Source organism: Mustela erminea, chromosome 21 (assembly GCF_009829155.1).
Source record: "Mustela erminea isolate mMusErm1 chromosome 21, mMusErm1.Pri, whole genome shotgun sequence".
In the NCBI taxonomy this organism is placed as follows: domain Eukaryota; kingdom Metazoa; phylum Chordata; class Mammalia; order Carnivora; family Mustelidae; genus Mustela; species Mustela erminea.
Window position 1 is genome coordinate 17,384,752 of NC_045634.1, and position 27,633 is coordinate 17,412,384.

Sequence of the window (27,633 nt, forward strand, 5' to 3'; positions counted from 1 at the left end):
GGGGAGCCTGCTTCCTTCTCTCTCTCTCTGCCTGCCTCTCTGCCTACTTGTGATCTCTCTCTGCCAAATAAATAAATAAAATCTTTAAAAAAAAAAGAGAAAATTATATCTTTGCATTGGTTTTTGTCATACAGTATTTCACAGAATATAAGATGTCACTGATTGCAGGACACACAATTATTTCATGAGTTACTAAAAAAGTAAAAATGCTCCCAATTAAAAGAAAAAAAACCCACAACACTTTCTTATCACTTAGGATTTTTATTTTAACATTAGTGAATATTATACAATTCATATTTTTACAGCCTATGGAAGTAAAAGCACTATGTAAAATGTTAATATATAGCTATAAAAGAGTAGGAGTTGTCTTAGTAAAACGATGCCTACCAAGTACCAACATGAGTAAAACAAGATCTGTTGTAGTGCTGGTTTAATTATTATAAGACATTTAAACAATCACTTCTGTAAAGCAAAACTGATACTACGTTAAATCACATGAAACTTTCTGAAAAGCTTTCCAGCACAACTAAAATTCTATAATATATGAATTCCTATTTTACAGTTTGAGAAGCTTGTGGCTCTGTAGTTTATTTACATTTATTCAGATACCGATGAGATTAATCTCACTGGCATGTATTGCTATACCAGAGGGTCTAAGATCAAAGGTTTGGTTATCAACAAAAATTTTCAATGTTCGGAGGTGACATTTTTCAGAAAGACATCAATCCACAGATATACATAAAAACTAAGTACTAAGCTGCTCTACTCAAGGGCAGGGATAGTAATTTTAAGATAATTTAAGAATGTACAACACCTTGCTTTACAATCATACTTTATAATAAGAACAATAAACTTAAGTTAAATGAATTTCTTAATATGAAATGATTCTGAGAAATAGCATAAACCTTTTAACATATAGACTTTCTGTAGAGAGTATGATACTAAAATTTATGTCTAGCTTCATGTTTCCACAGAATAATTTATAGAAGGAAATACTGAGAATCACAGCATACATATATTTAGTCTGTTAATATTTTCAAAGCATTAAAAATTTTTTAATTGATGTAAACAACAATCCAGTAAGAGATTTTCACCTCCCATTTTATAAATGATAAGGTTCAACAGTGATAATATAGAGGGAATCACTGTAATTTACTACTTTTTCTCATTTTATCAGAATATTTTATTTATTCCCATTTTAATATTATGCTGCAGCCTTATAGAGAAATATTCATCTACAATGAAAAGCAAAAAAGACTGCATATGTGGTATGCCTTGGGAGAGTGACAGAATTATAAAGAATTTTAATGAGCTAGTTCATTTTTAAATCTCTATTTATAGAACTGTTCTCAATAGCAATTTCTCCATGTTAGGCAAGATAATATAACTTAAAGATAAAAGTAAATTGCATTTTTTTCAGTTATGCTTGATAGCAAATAATTAATGTTGAAAACGTCCAGTGTAAGGTATATCTGACCTTGGGGCATGTTAAAATGAGTGAGTTGGCACTTTCATTTCGTCAATCAATTGAATCAACCCTTCAAAGCATGTGAAATTAAATTATTATACGATATGGAATCTTAAAATCCATGAATCATATATTTCTATAACAATGTAATAAATAATACCAGATAAAGAATGTAAAAAGTTTAACAAATACATGGTCAACATTAATAACATTTTCTTGGAAATAACATTACTTTTTATAAATGGGTGGATACAGAACTATCAATTTCACATTAATAACTTACACAAACAAAGTATTTCCCATTTTCATAGGCAAAAGCAAGGTAATAGTTGGAGTGTGTTCATTTACATTAAATACATCTTAGAAAAGAAGATAAATGAACTTATCTTCCACATATAATATAAATATATTAACTTAAATTCATTCTTTTATTTTTGTACAGTATTCTTTTATAAACTACACTTTTTAAGTGAACAGACTTCCATTAAGTACTCTCGAATTATTTTCTCCATGTGAAAGTCTAATTTTGTTTCTTACTAGAAAGCTTTTCTTTTCTCTGTAAGTCACACTGTTTTGAAACAATGACTTACACTTAAATTATTCTTTATTACTGGCTGTCTGGCATCACTTCTGCATGTGGTCCTCTCACAAAAAACAAAATATTAACTTCTACCAAATATATACATCACTCTTCTATACCATTTTATATTTGTGTTTTATAGTACTCACTAGAGGGCTAACACTATGCAGTAACTCACAAAGCTGCAGGAGACTATTCTGACTAGTGTTAGGAAAGTCTGCCATCCGCGGTCAGGAGTAGCAGTGTGTTCAAGACCATAACGGCAAGGACAGGGGCGGCTGCTACAAATGCTACTGTTTCCACCAGCAAGATGGGACTTTTTGGAGGGGAAAAAAAAATCTACATTTTAAATTTCCTTACTATATACAAGAATACCAGACATTCTGATGACTTTGGTAAATGAACAAAAACTTTCAAAAACTTTATATGATTCACATAATGTATGTTAAGTACTTTTAAACATTAAAAGTACAATGTAAACCATCACAGTAGATTATATAGTAGCTTAATTTCTATTTGTTTTTCAAAATTATTTTTATGTAATTAAAAACTTGGTAATAATGGGAATTTATCAACAATTCTAAAGGTCCTAAAATAAATCTCAGGGAATATTCATTTTCTGAAAATAAGTTCACAGTCCAAAACCAAAGAAAATATGTTGTTGCTGTTAATTTTTAAGGGATCTAGATTCCACGACTCATACGTTATTTTGAAATGAGGAAATGTCTAATAAATAAAAAATATTTAAAATACATTCTTACATAGTCATTGGAAGTATCTACATACTTCTGAAGGGAATGAAAAAGTACACAGAGTTCAGTAAATCAAGGCAAAAGCTCAACTTGGTAACACATTAACAGGTATAGTTAGTGAGAAGATGTATTTTATGTGTCTTATGTTCAAGAATTCAGTCAAGACAAATTATAATTAACATTTCATCTTTTCCTTCATTTCTACGTGTTCTGATTTCAGACCTGCTTCCACTCACTAAAATTTGTGCTGCTTGCATTGTCGTGTAGATAATAATCTTTAAAACTTTGCCTTGGAAGTACCTAATGAAAAAAAAAAACATACACACACACACACACACCAGTATTTATTTAGGATGAAACCAAGAGGTAATGGCGTTAATCAACTATTATTAGGATATTAGTGTGAAACAGTAAGATACATCATAAAAACACTCCATGGAAAATATAAGATTCAAAGACTTAAAATATTTCCTTTAACTTAAAAGTTGAGTATTTTGTTTAGTAACTTATTTTACCCAAATGAGTTCCATAAAACATTAGATCTGAAAGCTCTGAAAAATAGTGGATACCTGGTGTGCTCTTACAGAAACAAGTAAATAGTGGCATATTAAGATCTGGTAAGTTGTAAAGGGGAAGAAACCTACTGAACCATGCTTATTGTGGTATTTCTCAAACTTATTTGACTAAGCAGCTTTTTTGTTTTTTAGAATAATACACATTGATATCCTATGGACCCACTTTGGGAAATATTGCTATATACAAATCCAAACGTTTCAAGCTCAAGAGAAATAGCAAGAAATATACATTTTTGCAGGCATATATAAATGGACAAAACCTTCACTGTCCAGACCTAACTAATCAGTACCCACAGTCAACCAAAATTTTATAGCTACAATAGACTTTTACAAGAGAAAAGGAAAAGTAAACTTCTCATTCTGGAGATTAGCAGCAAATTTGAGTTATTTCTTCAGGTTGACACAAACTGAATGAATCTCCTGCATCTTCCTCAGCTACTGCATTGTATGGTTATAGTTCAGTAACTAATAAGATGGTCTTGCCGTCTGACAGCATGAGGCTCAAATCCTAGTGGGCCACTAACTAACAAGTAATCTTGGGTAAATACTTACTACGTCTTTATCTTCCCTGCTGTTAAATGGGATGTCTATCTGTGATACTACATGAGGAACAACTCGTACAGGGCCAGGCACCTCAAATAACTCTAAAAAGTTACCTGCTATTATTGCAGCCAATGTTGGGACAGGATCCTATAGAATAGTAACTGATATTCCTTAGATGCTAATGGTCCTAGATGAGAAAAATCCTACGTGGATTCATTCTACTGTATCTGCTCAGATACAGAACTGTAGGCTGAATAGAAAATCTTTTCTTTCAAGATACTCCTAGAGAATTCCAGTCAGAGGAGTATTTATTCTAGTTCGTTTCTGGATCACAGCTTAATAGTAGCAACCCAGTGCTTTGTTGTAATGACTAATTCTTAAATACTGGTCTAAAATCATTAGAAGAATAATATGTAAATTTAATTAGTGGCCTAAAAATATAAAAACAAGTTGTAAGTCTATTTCTTTCAGCCATTTCCTAAATGTCATCATAGAAAAAGATTATTATCCTTCCTTTGTTACTGAACAAATATAGACAAACAGAGGCACTAACATACTTATCTGCTATGAAGTTCCTTCTTTAGACAGGACTTGAAAGTGGGATACTTCTGCACTGTTTTATAACCCTGTAGAACAGAGGATTAAAAAGTATGCAAATGTAAATAGAATGTTACCGGCTACAGGTATACAATAAATACATAAAGCAAAAATAAAAACACACAACATTTGAGAGAGAAATACAGTGTCAGAGGCTTATAGGATAATTTATATTTTAATTTGATCTTGCTACTCTAAAATTTTTAGCAAAAAAACCCTTTCAGGTATTTGCACCATCAGTCACCCATGTCAACAAATGACCGCTAGGTGGCAGTTAAGTACACAGTATCTGTACCAACAGTTTGGATTTTTTTAAAAAATCATTTAAAAAATCTTTAAAAACATGGTTTCAGATGAATCTTGATTTTTTTTTTGTTATGTATAACTTTTTATCTTTTTATATGTATAATACTTAGGGGTCTTCTCAAAGAGAGAAGACTGAACATTCTAGCATTAATAGAAAAATTTTTCTTTTTCCATTTGTGACACATCCACAAATATGTTAAATGTGTAAACATTTGTTGACTTATGCTATATTTCATTATTTAAAACATATTCCTGAGAAAAAAAATCATTAGTAATTTTCAGTATAAGGTGTTAACAGGAAAAAAAAAACCAGCTGAACAGACAAAACAAAAGTTGTTTTTTTTTTTTTTTTTTTTTTTTTTTTTTTACCTTGTTTTCCATTTAAAGTACTGAAGATGTAGTGACTTAAGAGCCTTGAATTGCTAAGTGGAAATGTCCATCATGTAAAATGAGAATTATGCTATTTCTTTGTAGAGTACCAAGTTTGAACTGCCTGTGTGCTAACTGAATCAATCAAAAAATATCTGGCAACATTTCTCCCCACAAACTGAGATGGAGACATTAAATTAATTGAATATGAAAATAAGTTACTGAAATTCAAACTGATTTATATTTTTAAAAAGCATTACCTTTTATCACCTCAAAGTGTTTTTGGAAAATAAGTATGACCTTATGTTTTTTGTTTTTAAATGAAACATTTCATGTTTATATCTTTAAAAATTTATATAAATTATTTTTGAAACTTAGATGGAGTTTTTTTCCTTCTTCAATTTTTAAAAAGGATATCAACAGGTTTCAAATTTATTGGTTTACCCGGAATCCTCGATGGAGTCTGTCTTTCATAATTCCAATAAATTCTTTATAACTTAATTGATCATCTTTGTCAACATCAAAAATCTTGAAGACTGTGTTCACTAAATGTGGTGAAAGTTTGAGGCCAGTAGCTACATAGACAGCACGTTTAAATTCATCTAGATAAATATTACAGAAAAGAAGTAAATAGTTAACATTTTTATAATGTGTTAATTGCTAAAAAGGTTATAAAAGAAGTTTTTCTAAACATGGGTGATGACCTTAGGTAACACATGAATCTTCATTAGTCATGCTATCTTTCAGGAACAGAAAATTTTTGTGGTCTGAATTAAAAGGACCAAGAAGTAGCTGTACCTTAGGTTAATAAATGTATTCATAGTCAGTGGAGGTTTAATGAGCATCTACTATCAGTGACAGACACTTTAGAAATTAAGAGAATAAGTTGTCAAGAAACTTACAGTTCAGATGGGCAATGAGACACCTGCCCAAATAACCACAACACAAGACCACACAAATATTAACAAAGTGTATGAGAATTTGGACCTGAGTGATCACTTCTGTCTGTGGCGTAGAGCCGTAGGGAAGGGGAGAGAAGAGCGGTGATTAGGAAAGTGTGCGATCTGTATGGGAGCTGAGCAATGAGGGATGGATGGGGTCAGCCTGTGGAACTGAAGAGTTTCCATAGCAGGCAGGTCACAGGAGAGGTCTGTGTCTTAGAAAGATGATTCTATGAGTCGTCTAGGAAACATTAGAGAGGAAAATGGATAATGACAGGAATACCACAGAGGTGGCTACTGTCATGGTCCTTTTGAGAAGTTACAATCTGAATGAAAGTGCTGGTAGTCACAACAGCAAAGAAAGATATATTTATTCCTACACATGCAAGAGCACACATTTGATCTCCTTCATTCCTAGTAACATAAAGTAAAAGAGTGACTCTCCATTCTGAATCAGGTAAGCAGATGCTGGCTTGTTTTTCTTCTCAAGGTTGACTACTCGGTTTATCCTGGCAGTAACTGCTGGTCTATGAAAGCGGGGCTCCCAGAGTTTTGGTGTGAAAACCCTGAAGTAGGTTGAGTGGAGAGGATGCCTTATTTGAACATCTGTACTAGGCAGAGGGTGGGGCAGGAACAATTTTCGGATTTCTCTAACTCACTCATTCATGCATAAAGCCAAGTGAGGGAGTCAGTATCTATGTGTTGGGGACAGAGATAATTTATTAGCACTTAGGGGCTATAGTTTGGCTTCACTCCAGCACTTGGGAATAACAAGACTGTCCTCTGAGATTTAAACTTAGGAATTAGCACTTACTAGATTATAGCCGACACAGGTAAAATTACCTCACAGACATATAAATAGAAAGTCCGCATGTAGCAAGAGTATTAAAAAAGGACATGGTCCATGAAGGCAGGAGAGTGGTCAGAGCCACAGAGTCCCAGAAAAGGGACTGGACTTGTTAGTGTGTCTGTAGGGCAAGAATGCGCTCGTTGTGAGGAGGACAGCATTCTGAATTCTATGACAGCTGTGTTTCTTTGTAAATTAAGCAAAGTCAACATTCGATTTTATATATTATTCCTAAAACTTGATTAATGTATGTCCACAGCAGAGGGAACTCTGGGGGCAACATTCAGGTTTCTGAGTCAGCAGAGATTGGGGATAAAATCAGAAATATAAATCGCATCCTGTGATGATGTTTGGGCATGGCCCAGTGGCTCTTTGATAAGTAGACACATATCCCTCAATGTTAACAGTGGCCATGAGGTTTCTTCCTCTTTGGATCTTTATAAGTATCATTAGCTTTTCCCCCTAATAGGAAAAGAAGGCTAGTAATAAGGTTAACGGAAAAATTTAGCAAATTTCGCTAAACTCTGTGTGGGGAAAATAGATTTCCCATCGAAATATATACCACACTTTCAGGCAACTTGATGGCTAATGTGAAATGTCTCATTAATTTGTTGTCAAAGTCCCTAGAAACAACATAGGATTATTTTTTGCTTTTAAGTTTTGAAAGATGATTACATACCTTGCCCTATAGAACGACTTGCAAAATTATACATATTCAAGGCTATTGCAAAGTCTTCCAAGTTGTTCAAAAACTGGAAAAATGACCTGAATTCGTCAAACGTGATGCCCTATATTGAGAGAATATATGTAAATATATTTAGTTTTGCCAAATTTATTACAGTAAATATCCATACTTACTAGAAATAAATACATTAAGAACTGCAATGTATCTTGTAAGTAAACATTTCCAGGGCACATTCTGATCTAGCCTCCTTTCTCCAAATAAAATGTAAAATTTACTTAGATTTATTTCCACTGCAGAGGGTTGATGCCATTAGCAATGATAGCTAAAAATATTTTTAAAACACTGTCATAGCAGCACAAAGTTTCAAAAAATGATATAATAAAGATGCATAAAAAAGTTTCAATTGTGAAAACTCTATTTTAGGCCTAAATTTTTTAAAACCTGAAAGTAACTATGATTAAGAAAAAAACAAAAAGTAAAAGGAAGACAACCCTTAAAACACCAGTTTGTCCTGTTTATGTATTCCTTAAGTATAACTTAGCATTAGGAAGTTCATCAACATCTGTAATAATGACAGTGCAAAAATCAGCATGCTGAATAAGCCAAAAGGAGTGTACTTTTACTTATTTCTGCCATAACACTGCCAGGATGGCAGAAGTACAGTGAGAGTACACTTAGAGTTCTGGGCCCAACACACAGGGCTTGGTGAGGGACCATGGAAAGGCTTCTAGAATGTCATTTACATAAATTGCAATTATTGCTACTGCTACTAGTTCAATTAAACAGGAACGTTATTTAAAATAAGCACAATGTATCTTAGCTAATACAAATTTGGACATGAAGAGCTACACTTAATTATTGTATTCTCAGCAAAATTGACATAATTGAGAAAGTAAACAGAAAAAGAGCAAACGGCTAAGAACTGGGGCTTAACAATTTTGCACTTTAATATAGAAGTAAAAGGAAAGGGAAACTAACAAGACAGCATTGGAAAACCAGGGAAAGAACCAGAAGAGTCTACTTTAATATAAGCCAACAACTGATTAAGTGATTATCAAAATAATATTCATTACCAATCTATGATCAAAATAAAAATACTGATTGTTGGTATACGTCATTTCCACCTCACTTGCAGCCTCTTTTTACTTATAAGGAGAATTCTCACTGTCTTTTCTCTTCACAATTTTCTTTCTCTTTCCTTATAGTCATTTATGGACACTCCAACCCTGGGTTCTGCTTTGTGACCTGATCCCACCTGCCGTGTGTTCCAACTCGGGGGACAGAGCCAGAACGGGTTTGTCTTGATGTGGAGAGCTTGTTGCTAGGGAAACTGGTCACTGTTCTGGTTCTGTGTCAGTTTATGCTGTGACCAGCTGCCACAGCAATTTTTAAGCAAAAGTGTAAACAAAAATGTCAATACTTTAAGGGAACGTAAGATTAAAAATAAAAAATTAAAAAAAAAAAAGAGGGAGGAAAAAAAAAAAAAGAATGTGAATCTTGTGGTGGGTATTAAGGAGGCCATGTACTGGAACACTGAAAAAAATAAAATAAAATTACGATGTTAAAAAAAAAAAAAAGGGGCAAATCAAGGAATGACAGAATAGAATGTTCACCATCTGAATCTTTAGATTTTTCAAAATAGTGTCCTCATGTATGGAAAAGACAAATCAAATACAAAACCATACAGTAATTCTTCTGGGTAGAGTAAACTCTTTGTGTTTGGAAATATAGAACTGTAAACTGACAAACAGGCATTCATCTTGATGGAGATAACTTAAAGCAATCCGTTCTTAGCAGTGCAGGAAAGACTGTCAAAGACAGGGGGGATGGACATTTCTTCCTCCTCTCTATCCTAACCACCAGAATCACTTTTGTAATTAATCATTTGGATTTGAATGGAATGTGTCCTGTTAAAAGGGGAGTGAAAATAAGTAACTTACATTTAACAAAAACAAAACGATGATAACTGAAAAATTTAAAGCATCAAAGAGACATGAAACTGAGAGTTCAGAAATAAACCCAAATACCTATGATAGACTGATTTTCAAGGCTATTTACTGGACAAAGAATATCTTTAACATCTCTTTAAAAAAAGGTGTTGGACAACTGTATATCTACATGTAAAGGAAAGGTGTTGAAATTTTATTTCATTCCATATACAAAAATTAACTCAAAATGGATCAAAGACCTAAAGTTGATAGCTAAAATTGTAAAAAAACAAAAAACAACAACCAAAAAACCTTACAAAAACCAGAAATGAAAATTTCATGACCTTGGAATTGGACAATGGTTTCTCCCTTTTTTCTTCAACATTTGTTTTTTTTTAACATTGTTTATTTTCAAAGTGGAAGGGATGTTGTATCTCCTACTTGGTAATGGTTTCTTAAATATGACACCCAAAGTATGAACAACAAAACTAAAAATAGATAAATGAGACTTTGTCAAAAGTAAACATTTTTGGGTATTAAAAGATATTATCAAGAAAAGTAAAAAGACAACCCACAGAATGGGAGAAAATATTTGCAAACCATGTATCTGATAAGATTCTAGTATCCAGAACATATAAAGAACTGTTAAAAATCAACATAAAGACAACATGAAGAAAACATGGGCAAAAGACTTGAATAGACATTACTCCAAAGGAAATATACAAATGGCCACCAACCACAGGCACAGATATTCAATATCATTATTAATTGGGGAAATGCAGACTGAAATCACAATGATCCCACTTCACATCCACTAGGATGACTAAAAATAAAAAGGCAGGCAGTAACAAGCTTTATTGTAGAGAAAAGGTACAGAAATCAGAAACTTCATACATTATTGATGGGTTAATATAGCTACTTTGAAAAGTAGCTTGGAAATTCTTTAAAATGTTAAAAATTAAGGATGTTTTGTGACCCAGCTATTTATTCTGAAGTATATATCTCATTCTCTGACAAGTCGAAATGTATGTCCACATGAAAAAATGCAGACAAATGTTCATAACAGCATTATTTGAATAGTCAAACTGGAAACAACTCAAAAACAACTCACCATCTGACAAATCGAAGACGTATAGTATATCTATATAATAAAGTATTATTTGGCAATAAAAAGGAAAGAAGCGCCAATATTTGCTAAAATATTGATGAACTTTGAAAAAGTTATGCTCAGCTAAAGAAGCCAAACACAAAGGATCACTAATTGTATGATTCCACTTACATGAAATACCCATTATAGACAAATCCACAGAAACAGAAAGTGGATTAGTGGTGGCCATGAGCTGAGGGGAGGTGGAATGGGAAATACCTGCTTAATGGGTTATAGGATTTCTGTTTAAGAGGATGCAAAAGTTCTGGAACTAGTACTAGTACTAGTGATGGTTGTATAACATTGTGAACATAATTAATACCACCAAATTTTACTCTTTAAAACAGCTAAAATGGTAAATTTTATGTTACGTATATTTTACAATTAAAAACTTACATCTACTACTGAAATATGTCATTCAGGATAGGAACAAGTGAATATAAGTGCACTAGGACTGAACTGTGGCAAGGCGTAAGTGAACAAAACTGCGATAGTAGATAAGACATAATTCAGTAAAAAGACAAACTAGAAAATGCTGTAGATATCAAATTGCTACCACCATGCTCCCAGGATGTGCGCTTGTTTGTCTTTGGTGGAGGTGCAGAGGCCTAAAATATGAGGAGACTAGGAAGAGACTGGGGCAGCCGTGCCATGGAAAACGGCAGGACAAGGCCTAAAGAATCAATCCCTCTACTGCAACAACCATTAGCTAGGAAAGACTGACAGAACCAGAAACTCTGGAGTCTAACCCAAAGTTTAGAGCAAGGAGGGGAATGGTTAATAAAGAGACAGGTTGCTGAAATTCAGTGTGAGAGCTTTGTGGTGTTTCTATCTACTGAACTATCATTTTTATCTTGCAGTGCTGTGGCAGCAGCTTTAGGGTAGAGGCTGATGTGCCTGGTGTGGCTTCCTCGTGCCAGGGGGCGAATACGGACCTTGTTATCAAAATACTGTGGTATGCGATTTGACTTGTCGGGTAGTTCCTAGAGGGAGTAGCACAGAGGCTGACTTTTTATTTGCTCCCTCCGTCTTGGACCGGTTTGGCTTTCCTAGTGGTAGATACTATCAAAATGTATAAGGATATGCACACTCTGTGCCTGTTTGAGGCAAGGGATGACAGATGGGACACGTGGCAGACAGAATCCAAAAACCTGGCAAAGAGAAGCCTGAGGAGAATGGTTATTGGAATAGGGGTGCAGAGGGCCATTGCAAATACCTAGGAAGTTAAATAGGCCCAGGAACTGAAACCATTTTGGAATAAGCAGAAAATTTAAACTTGGAAATTTACTGGGTGAATGACCCAAGGTAAGTCCCTTAACTCTTTCTGAATAACAGTTTCTTTAAAGCTTAATAATAAATTTTACTACTTTCTTGTACATTACATGGTTATTAGGAGAAGCCCTCTTCCCTTCTGTGGTCTCTACCTACATTCTTTCCTAGGTAAGTTCAGCTGGTCCCATGGCATTTACAGTCTTTAAAAATTATTTTAAATGGCACTAAACTCATCTGTTCAAAATTCAAAAGGGACAAAAGTGTGTACAATGCAAAATCTCCCTCCCTCCTGCCCACCCTTGTTCCTTAGTCATGCAGTTTCTTTCCTTGGAGAAACCACTGTCTTTAGTTATGTGGGTCCTTCCAGAATTAGCATAGGCTATCTTTTTAAACAATGGTAGTATACTATACACATTGTTTGAAACTGTGCTCTTTTTCACTTGTTGTGTCTTAGAAATCATTCTATAGTAGTATACAAAGAATCTTCATCTTTTTTCAGGAATACCTTTTCCATTCTATAGATACATCATAATTTATTTAACTACTGATTTATTGAAAGACATTTACATAGCTTCCAATCTTTGGCTATTACAAACCACACTCTAATAAAGAACACAGTATATCTGTCGTTTCATATGAGTGAATACCTTTGCAGGTAAAATCCACAAAAACAGAAGAAAAGCTTTAAGTTCTAGTTTAAATACTATCAATTCATTCAATAGGTGTTCTAGGTACTGGGATATTTGAGTGAATAAAAAAGATAAAATATCAGCATTACATTCTGGTTCGGGAGACAGACAAATAATTAAATTTAATGATCATTTATCCAGATTAATAATAAAAAATAAAGACACAAACTAAACCTCTGTTATAGTATACTATATAATATAGTATATTATACTATAATACAGTATATTAGAAGAGGATAATGCTATGGAATAAAACAAATAAGGGAAGAGGAATAGGAATGCCAAGGGAGAGGGTTATAATTTATATAATAGATTATTACTTATGTAATAGGCTATATATTATTTATATAATAGGTGACTAATTATACAACAGACTGGAAGGGTAGGCCTCATTGAGAAATAACACAGTAAGCCATGTGGCTATCTGAGAGAAGAGCATTCTGGGCAGAGACCAGAACGAGGCAGAAGATTGCCTGGTGTTGAGAAGGAGTAAAGCTGTCAGTGTGACCGAAGCAAAAGGAGCAAGGCGGGGAGTGGGAGGAAATGAGGGGACAGCTGTGTGGGCCTTGAGTTAATAAGATCTGAATCATGGTATAAGTCATTTCCTTAATTGCCAACTGGAGAAGAAACTGTAGGGGAGCAGAGTTAGAAGCAGAGAGATGATTGAGGAGGCAACTGCAATAATTCAGACAAGAGAGATGGTGACGAGGCTAGTAGCAGCGGAGGTGGCAAGCGTGGTCAGATTCTGATGGAGGCAGTGTCACGAGGATCTGCTGAGGGGTCGTATGTGGAATGTGAAAGGAAGGGGTCCCAAAGTTTGGCTAGAACAACTAGGGAAAACAGAGTTTCCATTAACTTAAACAGGAAAGACGGTGTAGGGAAATTTGGGGGATGATCAGGAGTGTTCATCTTGCAACTATTAAGTGTCGGCTGGATACCCAAGTGGAGATGCTGAGTAGCTGGTACAATGTTCAAGTCTGAAATTCAGGGGAGACGTTTAAGCTGGAGACACAATTTGGAAGTCTATACACTAATGATTACCCAAAGTAGTCCTGATGGCACCCCTAAATTCCAGAGACACAGATCCAACTGCCTGCGTAATTTCTTCATTTACATACCTCACAGGAATCTCAAACTTAAGCTGTCCGAAATGAAACTGTCAATTCTTTCCTAACCCCAAACGTGCAGTCTTGCTTATTAGCTCAGTGAATGGCACCACTGTTTCACAGTGTGGTTCAGGCCCAAACCCTGGGAATTCTTGATTCCTCTTTTCCCTTCACACTGAAATCTAATCCAGCAGCCAGTCCGGCCAACTCTACTCTTTCAATGACCCAATATCTGACCACCTTTCCCTACGTTCACCCTGGGGCAAGCTATGCTGGTCTTTTCCCTGCTCTCCTGTGACAACATCCTAACTTGCCTCTTTTTTTCAAAGTTGGGCCAGCTAAAGTCTTTTCTCAGCAGACCAGCCATGATGCTCTTTGAAATATGAATCAGATCATGTCTGGCACATGGGTCAGATCATATTTGGGTGTCACAGTGGACAGTTAATACTTGCTGCAAAAATACTTGATGGATGAATGTACATTCACTGTGTTCTACAGCAAGGTTAGCACACTTTCTCTCTAAAAGGTCTGGGGCTAAATATTTTCATTTGTGTAGGAAAGATGGTCTGTGTTGTACCCGCTCTCCTGAGGCACAATACCATTCACAGACTGTACATTCAAAGAATGAGTGGGACTACGCTCCAATTAAACATTATTTACAAAAATAGGAGGTGGGTAGCTTGCTGATCCCCACTTCAAAGTTTAAACACTATAGTAGCTTCCCATCACTCTTAGAATCACTATTAGAATAAAATCTGAATTCCTTACCTTGGCCCACAGGGTCCTATAAGATCTAACCCATATCTGTCTTTTCTTCATCTCCTACTATTTTCCTATTGACTTATTTTTTACCCTTTTTTGGAATTTCTCAAATAAACTCAGCCTTTTCTGTCTCCAAGCCCTTGGTATTTGCTGTTTCCTCTCCCTGGAATGTTCTTCATCCAGATTTTTGCATAGGTCATTCCTCACCGTCTTTTCTCAAAAGCTACCTGTTCAGAGAATGTTTCCCTGATAGTCCAGCTTCCTTTCCAGGCCCCATGACTTTTGTTTCTCTTCATAATATTTATCATTATCTGAAAATATTTATTTATTTTTTGTTTACCTGTCTGTCCACTAAGAAGTAATTCTTCGAGACAAGGATTTTGCTTATCTTGTCACTTTATCTACAGTAACTAGAATAAGGTCTTGTAAATGGCAGATGCCTAGTATCTATCTGTTAGATGCATGAATGGAAATGAAAGGATTTTAGAAAATGTAAAGTGCCATCCAATAATAGCTATACTTATTATTGTTTTTGGAGAGGGAATATGAAGCGAAAGCAAGGGAAAGCTATGAGCAGGATGTTGGAGGAAGATCACTGGCTTACAGTCGTGGGTTTGATTCCTTGGGCAAGTGTCTACGTATCTGAGGTACTCCGCTTCCCTTTACCTAAAAGAAAGATGCCAACGTCTGGAAGTAGGTTTTAAGGATTGATGAAGTAATACCAAAACAAACAAACAAAAATCACGAGAGTTGATGCTGGTTCATTCACCAAATTTTCCTTTTTTTAACTGTAATGATGTGTAGTGCTTAAGATACTTCTATCAGTTATACATTTTCAGAAACTAAATTTAACCTAAAAGTTTATATATAAAGGTTTATATATATACGTATATATACGTATATATATAAAAGAGGTATATATATAAAGAAAACTTTATTTTCAAATAATTTTAGATATTAAAAATAGCTGCGAAAATAGTACACAGAGTTCCCATGCACTCTTCACCCTGGAACTGTACTTTCTGAGTTACAGATTTCTGTGTTTCCATTTGTTAAAAGAAAAAGAAAAGCAGATTCATTTAGGCCCTAAATAATATCATAGCAGCTTGGCAAAGTAGTACAATTTCTAATCTTTATTTTTAGGGAAGTGTCTATGAATTGAAAAAAATTCAGCTTATCATGTAAAACAGATAAAAGTCCCCTGAGAGAGATTATGTAAACTAATGGCCAAATGCATCAGGTCTTTTCTTCTCATTCGTTAGGGGACCTGGGAATTGTTAGCACTGTCACAGTGTATCCATTTTAAACAAAGTCGAACTATTTGCAAGTTTCTCTTGGATAGATTAACTTGATCCTTCTCTAAACACAAATAGAAGGCAATATATCCAAAACATCTCATGCTTGAAGGGGTACTTGTGACACCAGTTCTATTTAGTTGCAATGATGCATTCAGAGACCACTAGGTAATGCAACTGCTCAGAATTGCTGACAACACATTTGCTGCTAAACAAATAGACAATCAGTTGTCCCGGGTTCTTAACCATTCATGCCATCCAAACTCTTTGAAAACCCTCACTTCACTTGCTGATAAGATCACTCACTCATCAATGGCTGTCTTTAAATGACCTTTTATTAAGGATATTACAGAATAAAGTGTGACTGAAATGATGTCAATATAAACTTTTATATGAGGGTATGTTTATGTAGTAGTCAAGGCATGTATCTCAGCAGAATTCTCTTCAAAAATGATATTCATAATTTGAATATAACTGCTAATAACCTTAAAAGTTTTTCAGCTTATCTAAGAAAAACATAGATCTCTACCCAGAATTTTACATTAATCAGTTTTAAAAATTTAGCCAGAGCACCTAGGACATTGATGAAACAAGAATGAAATATATCCAAAATATCTACTAATCAGGGAGGAGAAAATAAAACAAGAAACAACATGTTCTATAGACCTATATAATTACAAGATAATACCATCTGTAATAAAACAGATATGAGAGATTAGATACCTTTTCTTCAGGTATACTATAACGCACATTTTCCAAAAATACTGCTGTATTTTCCACATTTGTATATCGTAAAAGAATATGAGCAAAATCTTCTTCACTGATAGTGTTCATCCCATTAGAGTAAGAAAGGAATTCTATTTCTAGGACTTCTGTCTGTAGGTTATCCATGAATCTATGACAAAAATATAGAAAGAATGAATAAGATATATGAAGAGTGATGACAACAGGTGATACTTAGCCTCTCAGGGCTCTGGCTTCCTCATCTGTAAAATGGGGGGAAACAAAAACACCTTGCAGGGTAGTGATGAGACTTAAAAGAATAGTGTGGTGCCTTGTGTTTACTACAGAGAACACTATATCCATGCTCATCACTCTGGCTTACTGCGACAAAGGAGTTGGTAATATACTTCCTTAGGAATATATAGGTATATACAGGAAATAATCAATCTCAATATCAGGCATTTCGCATCATTCAGTAACTTCCCATTACACTTATCAACAAGTATATACGTACTGATGAAAGTGCTTGTTTGTTAGAGTATCTTCAGCTAGGATGGAATCAGTGAAGAGATGAGTATTTCTGAAACAGAGGATTCCTAAAGACCTTTCTCAACTTAGCATGTTAACATTTTTGAAAACAAACATAAAATTAAGCTCACCTATAAAAATCTTCAAAGTTGAGTTCAGCTTTTCCTTTCTTTCCAAAAAAGTGTACAAGAAGTGTAGTATCTGTTACTAAACTTGTAATGTCATCAGCACGCTTAAAAAATCACAATTTAAAGGTTAGCTGCAGTAAACAACAGGGATACCCAATATCCCTCAAAGAATTTTATCAACATATAAATACCAAGAACATGAATATATTAACATTAGAATGAAAAGCATAAGACCGTATTAATAAATGCCATTACTGTTAAAATGAAGTTCAATGTTTGAAAATAGAAATATGACTGAAATTGATCTTTATCCTAAAAAACTTTAAAGATATGACTATATTTTAGGAAGTTTTCAACCTCAAATTATGCATATAGAATACTTGTTTTAAATTATCTAAAATTGTTGAAATCTTTTAGTAATCACCTAAATGTTTTATTTTTAAGTCCTTTAGCTTGGATTTTCGTAACCTAAAAAAATCAGTTTTTTAAAAGGATGTTCAAAAGAGGTAAGTTCTTCAGGTATATGAAATATATGGGGCTGACAAAAGAATGGTCTTCATCTTCACAAAATAGTTTCCTTTGAGTATGATACTTCCTACTAAATTCCATATTTATGATACTTTAAATAGAACTACTATATTTTGGAAGAGAAACTATAGTACTATTATTTTGGAATTTACATAATCTATAATTTTTTTATAGGAAATTCTTAAAATTATTTTTTGAATGGATAACAGATTAATTCCAGAGGACTTTTTCCTTCAAGTTCCAACAAGGGTACTCTTAAAATCACTTTAGTCTAGTCCTTACAACGCTTAATGGTCTATGAAAATAGTCCTTTCCTTTAATGTGACTATATCGATTTCCTTTTCTTCTTCCTCCCTCTCCTTCCATTCCCTTCTCTTCCTCCTCTTCTTTCCTCATTTCCTTCCTCACTTGGCCTTCCTTCCTCACTTGAGCATTAACTCATATCTCACTATATACACTAGATCTCATTATAAACTCAGGTGCAAAAATCATAAAATTCAAATAATTTTAACTCTCCCATATATAATCCTGGGAAATGTAAGAAAAAAAAAGAGGCTAAATTATAACTAACATTTTCTGTATTTAAAAAAATATTAGCTGTAAATGTCCATCCAGAGATATATATCTGAAATATTACTTCTTGGCCAGGATTCTGTTTCATAGAAAACACAAGAAATAAAAAGTATATACTTCTCTACAAAGGATAAGTTGTGTTATCTTACCCATCTTCCACATACTAACTTTCGGTAATCTTTTTAATTTCTTATAAACTCTCTTCCCAATATTCCATAAAGACAGATATTTTATCCTTCATAACTTGTGTTGGATCTTTATTTCCCTTCTCCCTAGACCAAATATTAACGTCTAATGACAAGTTTGGCGTTATAAAGACTACGTCTTGTGACTGGTCTTTTCCCCTCCTATGTTCCTTTTAATCCCTGTTGTTAAGTGGTCTCTTTGCTACTTTGATTACTCAGGTCTCTCTCAAAACCTCCAACATGTACGGTATCTTCTACTTGAACTTATAATTACTGAAATTCCTTAGTAAATTGTGTAGTCTTACTTAAGTTTTTTCGGAAGTTGGATTTTCCTAAGTAATCTCTAGCCTATAACGTCCTTAAAATTGGTTTGAAAGAGCTCTACTTGGTTTAGTTTGCTGACAACTCCCAAGTGTTTTCAGGAGTTGGAATAACTTAGAAGTTCATATATATTCCCTATAAAATATCCAACTTCTTCAAAGATCTGATTGCCAAGGAGAAAATAACACAACCTGGAAGCCAGGTGTCACATATTATCTTTTAAATATGCCTTTCTGAACAAGCTTATAATGGATGTTGAGTAATACCAGTGGTACCAGCCTTTCAGGGCTCCGTGTGTGACAAGAGACTAGGATAATTTTCAGTAGTGCTCAGAAGGCACTAGTACTTTCACCAGTAGCTTTATGTTGAGGAGGCAGACTGCTGTAAGGAAAGGATTTAACATCAGAAGACCTAGTTCATGGAATTTTTTTTACCTTTAGCTTCCTTATCTGTAAAATAGGCATAAACCTATTAATTTTGAAGATAAAATTAGAGTATGAGTGTAAATGAAGCATAAATGTTATTATTGGCAGTCACAGGATGCTTTGGAATACAGCATTAAGACCTTTGGGGGAAACGGAGATACCTCATGTTAATTATAAACATTCTTTTGTGATTGTGTATGATCAAGTCTAATCCATTATTATCCATGGGATAGCTTCAGTAAGTTGGGGGAGAAATATTTGAGAAGGCATGCCTAAATGGAGCACAGGAGTGGAGGTTCTACCAAATCAGCAGGCAACAGTAGGAACTGGGGTATCCATCTGGAAGCTAGAGGACTGGAACATGGGGGAGAGAGAGAGTTGATCAGAAGAGGGACCATGGTGTTTTAGTAAAGTTGCTGACTTCACAAATAAGCTATGGGGTGGTGAGCGTGTAAGATGACTGAGCTCAAGAGTAAGCTTCCTGGCTTTGAATCCTGACTTTTTCCTTATTTCTTAAGTGACCTTGGGAGAAGTTAATCTCTCTGAGGATATTATCACCTAACAGTACCTACCTTAAGTGAGGATCAGGTAACACATGTAAATCGTTTAGTATTATAACTGGCATATTTTAAACACTCAACAAATATTATTACTTATTTTTGTCAAATCAATATATTTCAAGAAGTTGAAAAAAGGACTAGACAAGTCAGAGAAGATAATAATGTTGAAGCTTAATGCAAAAAAAAAAGTTTTACATGGTACACTTTTACTTCCTTTTTGTTAACTGGAACTACACATGTTATATAGATCTGAAAAAATATGCCTTCATCTCATGAAGGTCATAGGAACATCGAAAGTTAGTGAACTCAGCTAACGTAATTATGAAATGTTTTCCCTTAGTACTGTGATGTCTTTTATCTCAAAACCTAACACAGCAAAATGAGATGGCTTGTTTTATACAGGTTTTCAATAATGACCTCACTCTCCCAGCTTTTCTCATGCCCACTGAGCAGAGCAGATCTTCGTTTACAGTCTTTCATCATCAAAATCTTATTAGACTTAGGTTGCACTTATCCAGATAATCCAGATCCACAGAGGCATAAGTAACAGTTTGACATTAGAGAAAAAAATTGAGAAAGTGGAAATGGTGAAAACTTTTCTCCCCCATGCAATGAAACAGAGCACTGTTGGGAGTCACTGAAAACCATACCAGTGTCCTTAGTATCCTAACAGTGTTATATAACTTAAATCACAGGGGAGTTGGGACAAAAATAGAGACTTTATCCCTTTGGTTCTTGTGCCCATTGTTAAAATAAAATGAATTCAGGTGTTTTCATAACAAAGCAAAGAAAAAGCCACAAAAGAATCCCCATGGTCCATTTACGTGAAAGGCCCTTATCTTTGTTGTGATAAAAATTACTTCAAATGATTTTATCAAAAATAAAATAGTTAAATAAGTTTGAATGGAATTAAAAGTATATAAAAATGTTATGATTTTTAAGATAACTTTCAACATATTTTTATTGATATGATGGGATAATCACATCAAGCTCTATTCAAGGGGCAGGAGGGAGAGAAATCAAATTGATTTCTAAGCTTTCTTTCTCAACAGATTTGAGTCCTGAAATACTTACATAAACAATGCTATGGTGGCATCAGTAGTAACCTATAAGGAATTTCAATGAGTTGTAACTTAATTAAAGTTAATTCTCAATTATCCTGTCTAATGTGGGAGGGTAATAAGAGATAATCCCCAAATAATTATTTTATTTTAGAACACAATATAAGTTTTGTTTTCTTCTTCCTTCTATCAGATTTACTTTCATGATGTTTGAATGAATTCATTAATTGATTTAGTAGATTATGATTATAATGTGGATTGATTACAGCCAATGGTATGCTAGTAAATTAGATCTTTAGGGGAAAAAAAAAAGCCTGATTTGTAGTGTTTGCCAGTTTCTATGGTATTAATACTTCTATCAGGGCCACTCTTAAGTACCAACGGGATGCACAGATGTTGAGGCGGGAAGAGATGTACAGAATGAACTCTAGGAAGCCATAAAAACCAGCTCCCGCATACCTCTGACAGAGTTTACCTCTTCAGAAGGTCTTATGCGTATCATGTTATCTCTGAGTGTATGTAAAAGCTAAGTGGTCTTCTGATATTAAACCTCCCAAGATTTGAATTAAATTCAACGTCAAATTAGTGGATTGTGTCTAATTGTGAGAATTTCTAGCAGACTGAAATTAGATTAAAGGCAGGCTGGATGTTGAAGTGGACAGTCTAGGATGGAGAGAGAGCAGTGACACGACTGTTAGTTTGAAGCTAGGTCTCAGCCGGTTTGTAGGACTCTTGGGCCAATGTCCTCATTTGCTCTTATTTTTAGGCACTGATTACTATGTGCCTGCATTAGTGATTACAGAATTAAGTACGCCTGAAGTACCTTACATGAAACATCTATTACCATTACCACTTGCTGATTAAAAAATGGTTCAAGGGGGGCCTGGGTGGCTCAGTGGGTTAAAGCCTCTGCCTTTGGTTCAGGTCATGATCCCGGAGTCCTGGGATCGAGCCCCGCATTGGGCTCTCTGCTCAGAGGGAGCCTGCTTCCTCCTCTCTCTCTGCCTGCCTCTCTGCCTACTTGTGGTCTGTCAAATAAATAAAATCTTAAAAAAAAAAAAAAATGGTTCAAATTTAAAAGGTAATTTTCAAAAGTTAATTACTGGTCATAATTACATTGTATTTACACATCAGAGGTAAACTGGAAAAAGGGCAAAATGCTTTGTTCTGAGATTTTAAAATTGAAAACAACTGACAAAATTAACATTTCCAAGTATCTGTCCCAGTCTAGAGGTGTCAAGTGAGTAACACTACAAACGGATAACAGAATTCACACCTGATTCCAGTTTACTTCTCAGATATTTTTAGGTGTAATTTAAAAAAAAAGTCAAACTTTAGAAAAAAGAAATGAGAAGCCAGCTTTAAAGAGAAAACTAATGAAAAGTATCTCAGTATATACTGAAAAGTTCTTTGTGGTAAGACTGATAGTAAGGTTCTTAAAAATTCATAATATCTGAAATCGTGTTTAATGTTGAAGGCATAGTCCATCTTTTAAAATGACAAATCCCTAAAAACAAAACAAAACAAAACAAAAACCCCTGAAATGAAATGACAAATCCCTAGTAAGAACAGCATGCTGAGTGGACAGGGGAGCAGCCCACCCGAGTGCAGCAATAAGGCGCGTGTCTCTATGGAATTCAAAACCAATAATGAGTAACTGTCAGTCTGTTCTTAATGTTCTATGTGCTGGCAACCCAGAACAACGTCAAGTTAAAATATTCCTCCCTTCCTTGATGGACTGCTTCTACCTTACCTCCCTTGCTCACACTTGGTAAACTCCACAAGAGTAATATTAGGAAATTTAATGTTTGAATCTACCATAACTCTAAAACCCTAGCTGTCTTTTACCAAGTTAAAAGCTTCAGCACTTCATGTAACATGGCAAAATTATAAGGTTAAAAGATTCAGTGAAACTGTAAAATAGTATTCTCAAGTTTCCTGAAAGTGATCCTTTTATTAAAAAGAGTGATATTTCGGGGTGCCTGGGTGGCTCAGTGGGTTAAAGCCTCTGCTTTTGGCTCAGGTCATGGTCCCAGGGTCCTGGGATCGAGCCCCACATGGGGCTCTCTGCTCAGCAGGGAGCCTGCGTCCTCCTCTCTCTCTGCCTGCCTCTCTGCCTACTTGTGATCTCTGTCAAATAAATAAATAAAATCTTTAAAAAAAAAAAAAAGAGCGATATTCTTTTTTAGTTAAGTTGGAAAGTCATGTTTTCTACAACAAGCAAGCTGACTTAACGTAGACTGTTACAGGTCGCCTGGCAGCCCCTGCCAGCCTACTCAAATATGCCATTTACATGAAGAAATTATTGCTTTACTGAAGAGAACGGAAAATATAAAATTATTTTTGGTTTCATAATTGTAACTCTAAAATGAAACGAAGACTAGTTTAACAAAACGGCAAGTAGTACAAGGTCCTGGTTGAGGTTTAATTATACCTCTGCGAGGTCTGAAAAGAGTGCTTGGCTTGTATTACGTCTCAGTGTATCCCAATAGCTTCTGGAGACAAGTTCCTCAGCATCTGTTTTAAGTACCTGTAGAAGTTTTAAGAAGTACATCTGAAATCTAAAGAACAGTCACAAAGAATGATAATTTATACACTTTTAAGTCTCTTCTAGCCAACCTTGAAAAGAAAACACATTAGCTTACCTGTTTTGTTTTCTGCTGTGCACAACAGTATTATATTACGTTGCTGGTAAACCCAGGGTATTTTCAAGGGTGTAATGGTATATAACCACTATTTCCACGTACAATGTGGCTTTGTCAAAAAGGATCACATTCCCCAACCCTCCCCCATGCAATCTACTGCAACATGCATAACTTCCAAGAAAGTGCGAAATAAAAATTTTATTCACACCTTATGTGAAGTAAATTCATTTGGACAGTGTTTTGGTCATTTTGTAGCAACCTATAAAAATCATGCTTCATTTAAAAATCAATTATTACTGGCCAGTGTACATCGTGTCAGTGCATCAAGGAAAATGACCACATTCATATGTAGAGACATAAAATTTAAATTAATCTAAAACTTGTCAAAAAGAAATACACCAGTTTAGGCTAAACTACTCAAAGCTACTCAGAAGTTTGCTAGGTATGTCTCCTGTGAATAGATAAGGTATTTTCTAACCCTTTGCAAGGATGGAACACCAGCTTCTGTCTCAGTATTGGCTAATCTGAAGAAGGCGAGATCACAATTAAGAAGGGCAGTCTAATCTTCATGTGAAAACATAGAACTACAAGCTTAATTTGGGTCTCTGTAAACAAACATAATTAAATGCAGTTTCTGTCAAGATTTATCAGGGAAGGTTTCACTGGTTCTAAGGCTTTGTATTTTGGTTATTATGGGAAGAAAATGCTGCACCATGTATGGAGGAGTGAGTGTCTAATGACGAGGAGAACTTTTATTTCTGAGTGTGTTAATTTTTAAGTTTGGTGCCACTAACAGAATTATAATGTGTTCGGGAGTTATTTAAAAAAACTAAGCTTTAATTCATTATTATTAATTAGAAAAACACTGCCTATTGATCATATTTTAATAAAATCTTAATAACAAAGTATTATTTACCAGGAATCCCTTATATAAACATAGACATACTTATTACCATCAGTGTAAATGTAGCAATATGTTAGAGAATCCACTCAACGCCCCCTCTAGAAACAAAACAAGCTTGAACTAAGCAGTTTTAAGCCAAGTAAAATTAGCTGAATTTAGACCAAAGTTCATTTTTTATATAAGAATGGTAGAACCTCAATAAATGTTAGCTAGATTAAATACTCTACAAATATTATCTCAATATTTTCAATTTGGATACATTTTTTACTGTAACTGAAAAGGTCAGTATATGATAAAGAAAGGGGTTGTTAAACCTATCCAACTAGAAAACCCCGCTGACCACACTGTTACTGAAGGGTAAGAGGAATGACGATGCACTTTGTGAAGCAATGCCTCCTCCCTTCTTCCAACACTGGTCAACATCACCACTCACACACTCACATACGTATACACACCAACACTGAGAACATCTGAAGGAGGTTCACAACATATTAAGGGATAAAAGTAGTTTGACAAACTACATTGATATGGATCTCTATAGATAAAAATACATTTTCTGAGCTTACAAAAGAAGTAAATATATTTGGACATACTGATGATCTCTGGTGAGGTTAGGATAGGTTTTATTTTCTTCTTTTTGCTTTCCTATATTTTAAAATATTTTAAGAATGTATATTTATCTATCAGGATCATATACTACTTTTTTCAATTAAAAAAGTCTTATTTAGAACATAACAGCTTAATAGTCCTTCCTGCAGAAAGCTTTCACACTCAACATTAGCCCCCCAAATTAAATTATGATAGAATATATAACTGAACTGTTACAACTGCTGATAAATGTTGTTTTATCCAGGCAGTCTGAGAAAAGGAACAAGACTCTCACAGCAACTATTGTCATTCTTTGTATTCAAGGAATAAAGCTCATGTATCAGTAATTTTCTTGGCATAGTCATAGATTCCTAAATATGTATCTGTTCAGGAGCCAGTATTTAATTTTTTAAATGGCTTGGATGATGAAATTGAGAGTAAAATTTCAGAACATGCAAAACTAGTAGAAAACTTTAATATCAGAAATATATAACACAATATTTAAAATAAGCTTAAAGTAGCAATGAAAATCAGAATAGATTTTACAGCAAGAAATGCAACACAAATACAAAACCAGGATATACGCCTACAGACTAAGGAAAGACAGAAGGGAATGCCCAAGTGTCACTCACTGAGCACGTGGTAGCCATGAAATGAATACTATGAAGCTCTGATATGTAAATGCATGAAAATTTACAATGACTTCCTGAAGTCTTCTCAGGGTCTTTGATTACTATATGAGCTTTAGGCCTCTTTACTAGAATGTTAAGGTAGGTGTAGACTTTTATTAAAAAAGGTTAAAGAAGACATAAATAGTTCAGAAGAACTTCAAAAATGGATGGCACAGGCAAAATGATGTCCCAAATGTACTGTATTCTGTAAGCTTGACACATTTTTTGCCCCCCCGCACCAAAAAGAGAGCTACACTATAGTAAAACTGCAGAATACCAAATGCAAACAGAATCTTAAAAGTAGTAGAAAGAAAAACAAGATTAACTATAAAATAATAATTGGACTCAGAGCTGACCTTTCAATTTCAATAATAGGAGCCAGGAGCCTGGAGTGATATTAATTTGCTGAGAATAAATGTCAACCTACAATTATAAATATAGTAAAATTATCTTCCCAAATAAAAGCACAGACAAAAAAAGATTAAAAAAAGAAATTCATAGAAACAGAACAGATTGGTAGTTGCTAGAGGCAGATGGGAAGGGGGTGGATGAAGACGGTTAAAAGGTACAAACTTCTAGTTGTCAGACAAATAAGTCCTGAGGATGTAAGGTACAGCATGGTGACTATGGTTAACGATACTGGATATTGGAAGTTGCTAAGAGAGTAGATCTTGAAAGTACTCATCATGAGAAAAACAATTTGTAACTATCTGAGGTGACAGAGGGCAACTAAACTTATTGTGAAAATCACTCTGCAATTATACACCTTAATCCGATATAGTGTTATAGGTCAATTATATCTCAGTACAACTGGGAAAAAATAAGGGCAAAATGAAGATAATTCCGGAAAGATCCTCACTTGAGAATATACTTTCTGAGATTAAGATTGTAAGAATTAGGAGAGAATGAGATTAAAAAGGAGATTAAGAAAGGGCAAATATATAAGTAATTCTAAACTAATACTGATGGTATATATTTAAGAAATCTAATTTATGGGATTAAAAATAAAAAACAAAAACAAACACTGTATAAACTCAAGTATCCAGGGCGCCTAAGTGGCTCAGTGGGTTAAGCTGCTACCTTCGGCTCAGGTCATGATCTCAGGGTCCTGGGATCGAGTCCCGCATCGGGATCTCTGCTCAGCAGGAAGCCTGTTTCCCTCTATCTCTCTCTCTCTGCCTGCCTCTCCGACTACTTGTGGTCTCTCTCTGTCAGATAAATAAATAAAATCTTAAAAAAAACAAAAACAAAACAAAACAAAAAAACAAAAAACACCCTCACGTATCCATGCCAGGAGGGGAATGAAAGCCTTCAAAGCACTGTAAGACTATTTTTCAGGAAGAGGTGACAATACAGCCTATCTAATAAGACTTCATTATTTTGGGGTGTCTCAGTGGCTCAGTCATTAAGCATCTGCCCTTAGCTCAGGTCATGATCCCAGGGTCCTGGGATAGAAACCCGCATCGGGCTCCCTGCACGATGGGAAGCCTGCTTCTCCCTCTCCTACTCCCCCTGCTTGTGCTTCCTCTCTCCCTATCTCTCTCTATCTGTCAAATAAATAAATAAAAATCTTAAAAAAAAAAAAGACTTAATTATTTTAAGTATACTTATTCAGATTTCAAGAATAACTATACAAGATACAGAAATATGGTGTCTTCTAAACTAATAGAGAAGAAAATAAAAAGAATAAAAACAAACCTTAATTAATTCAAAAGGAAGGTAAGAAAGGAGAAAAGTATATAGAATGGCTAAAATAAATCTAAATAATTTAATAATCACAGTAAAGTGACTGAATCTGTCAAAATAAAAGGTAGAAATTATCAACCAACATAAAAAAGAACCAATAAAATACACAAATTATATGTTTTTTAAAAAGACATGTTAAGGGCGCCTGGGTGGCTCAGTGGGTTAAGCCTCTGCCTTCAGCTCAG

At 34.5% G+C, this 27,633-nt stretch overlaps 1 protein-coding gene across 3 annotated transcripts in view; it reads right to left on the reverse strand.

The window, feature by feature from the left end:
• Positions 1 to 241: 241 nt before the first annotated feature.
• MICU3 (mitochondrial calcium uptake family member 3) overlaps positions 242 to 27,633 on the reverse strand; it is a 102,932-nt gene continuing 75,540 nt past the window's right edge. For 2 of the 3 annotated variants that reach the window (XM_032328957.1, XM_032328955.1), the window contains 7 exons: positions 23,329 to 23,424; positions 17,245 to 17,345; positions 16,586 to 16,757; positions 7,658 to 7,766; positions 5,635 to 5,792; positions 4,476 to 4,544; positions 242 to 3,100 (listed from right to left, as the gene is read on the reverse strand). In XM_032328957.1, coding sequence (XP_032184848.1) covers positions 4,476 to 4,544; positions 5,635 to 5,792; positions 7,658 to 7,766; positions 16,586 to 16,757; positions 17,245 to 17,345; positions 23,329 to 23,424 — 705 coding nt within the window. In that variant the 3' untranslated portion in view covers positions 242 to 3,100. Of the gene's footprint in view, positions 3,101 to 4,471; positions 4,545 to 5,634; positions 5,793 to 7,657; positions 7,767 to 16,585; positions 16,758 to 17,244; positions 17,346 to 23,328; positions 23,425 to 27,633 lie in introns of all 3 variants that reach the window. The other variant, XM_032328956.1, reaches the window with a different exon arrangement.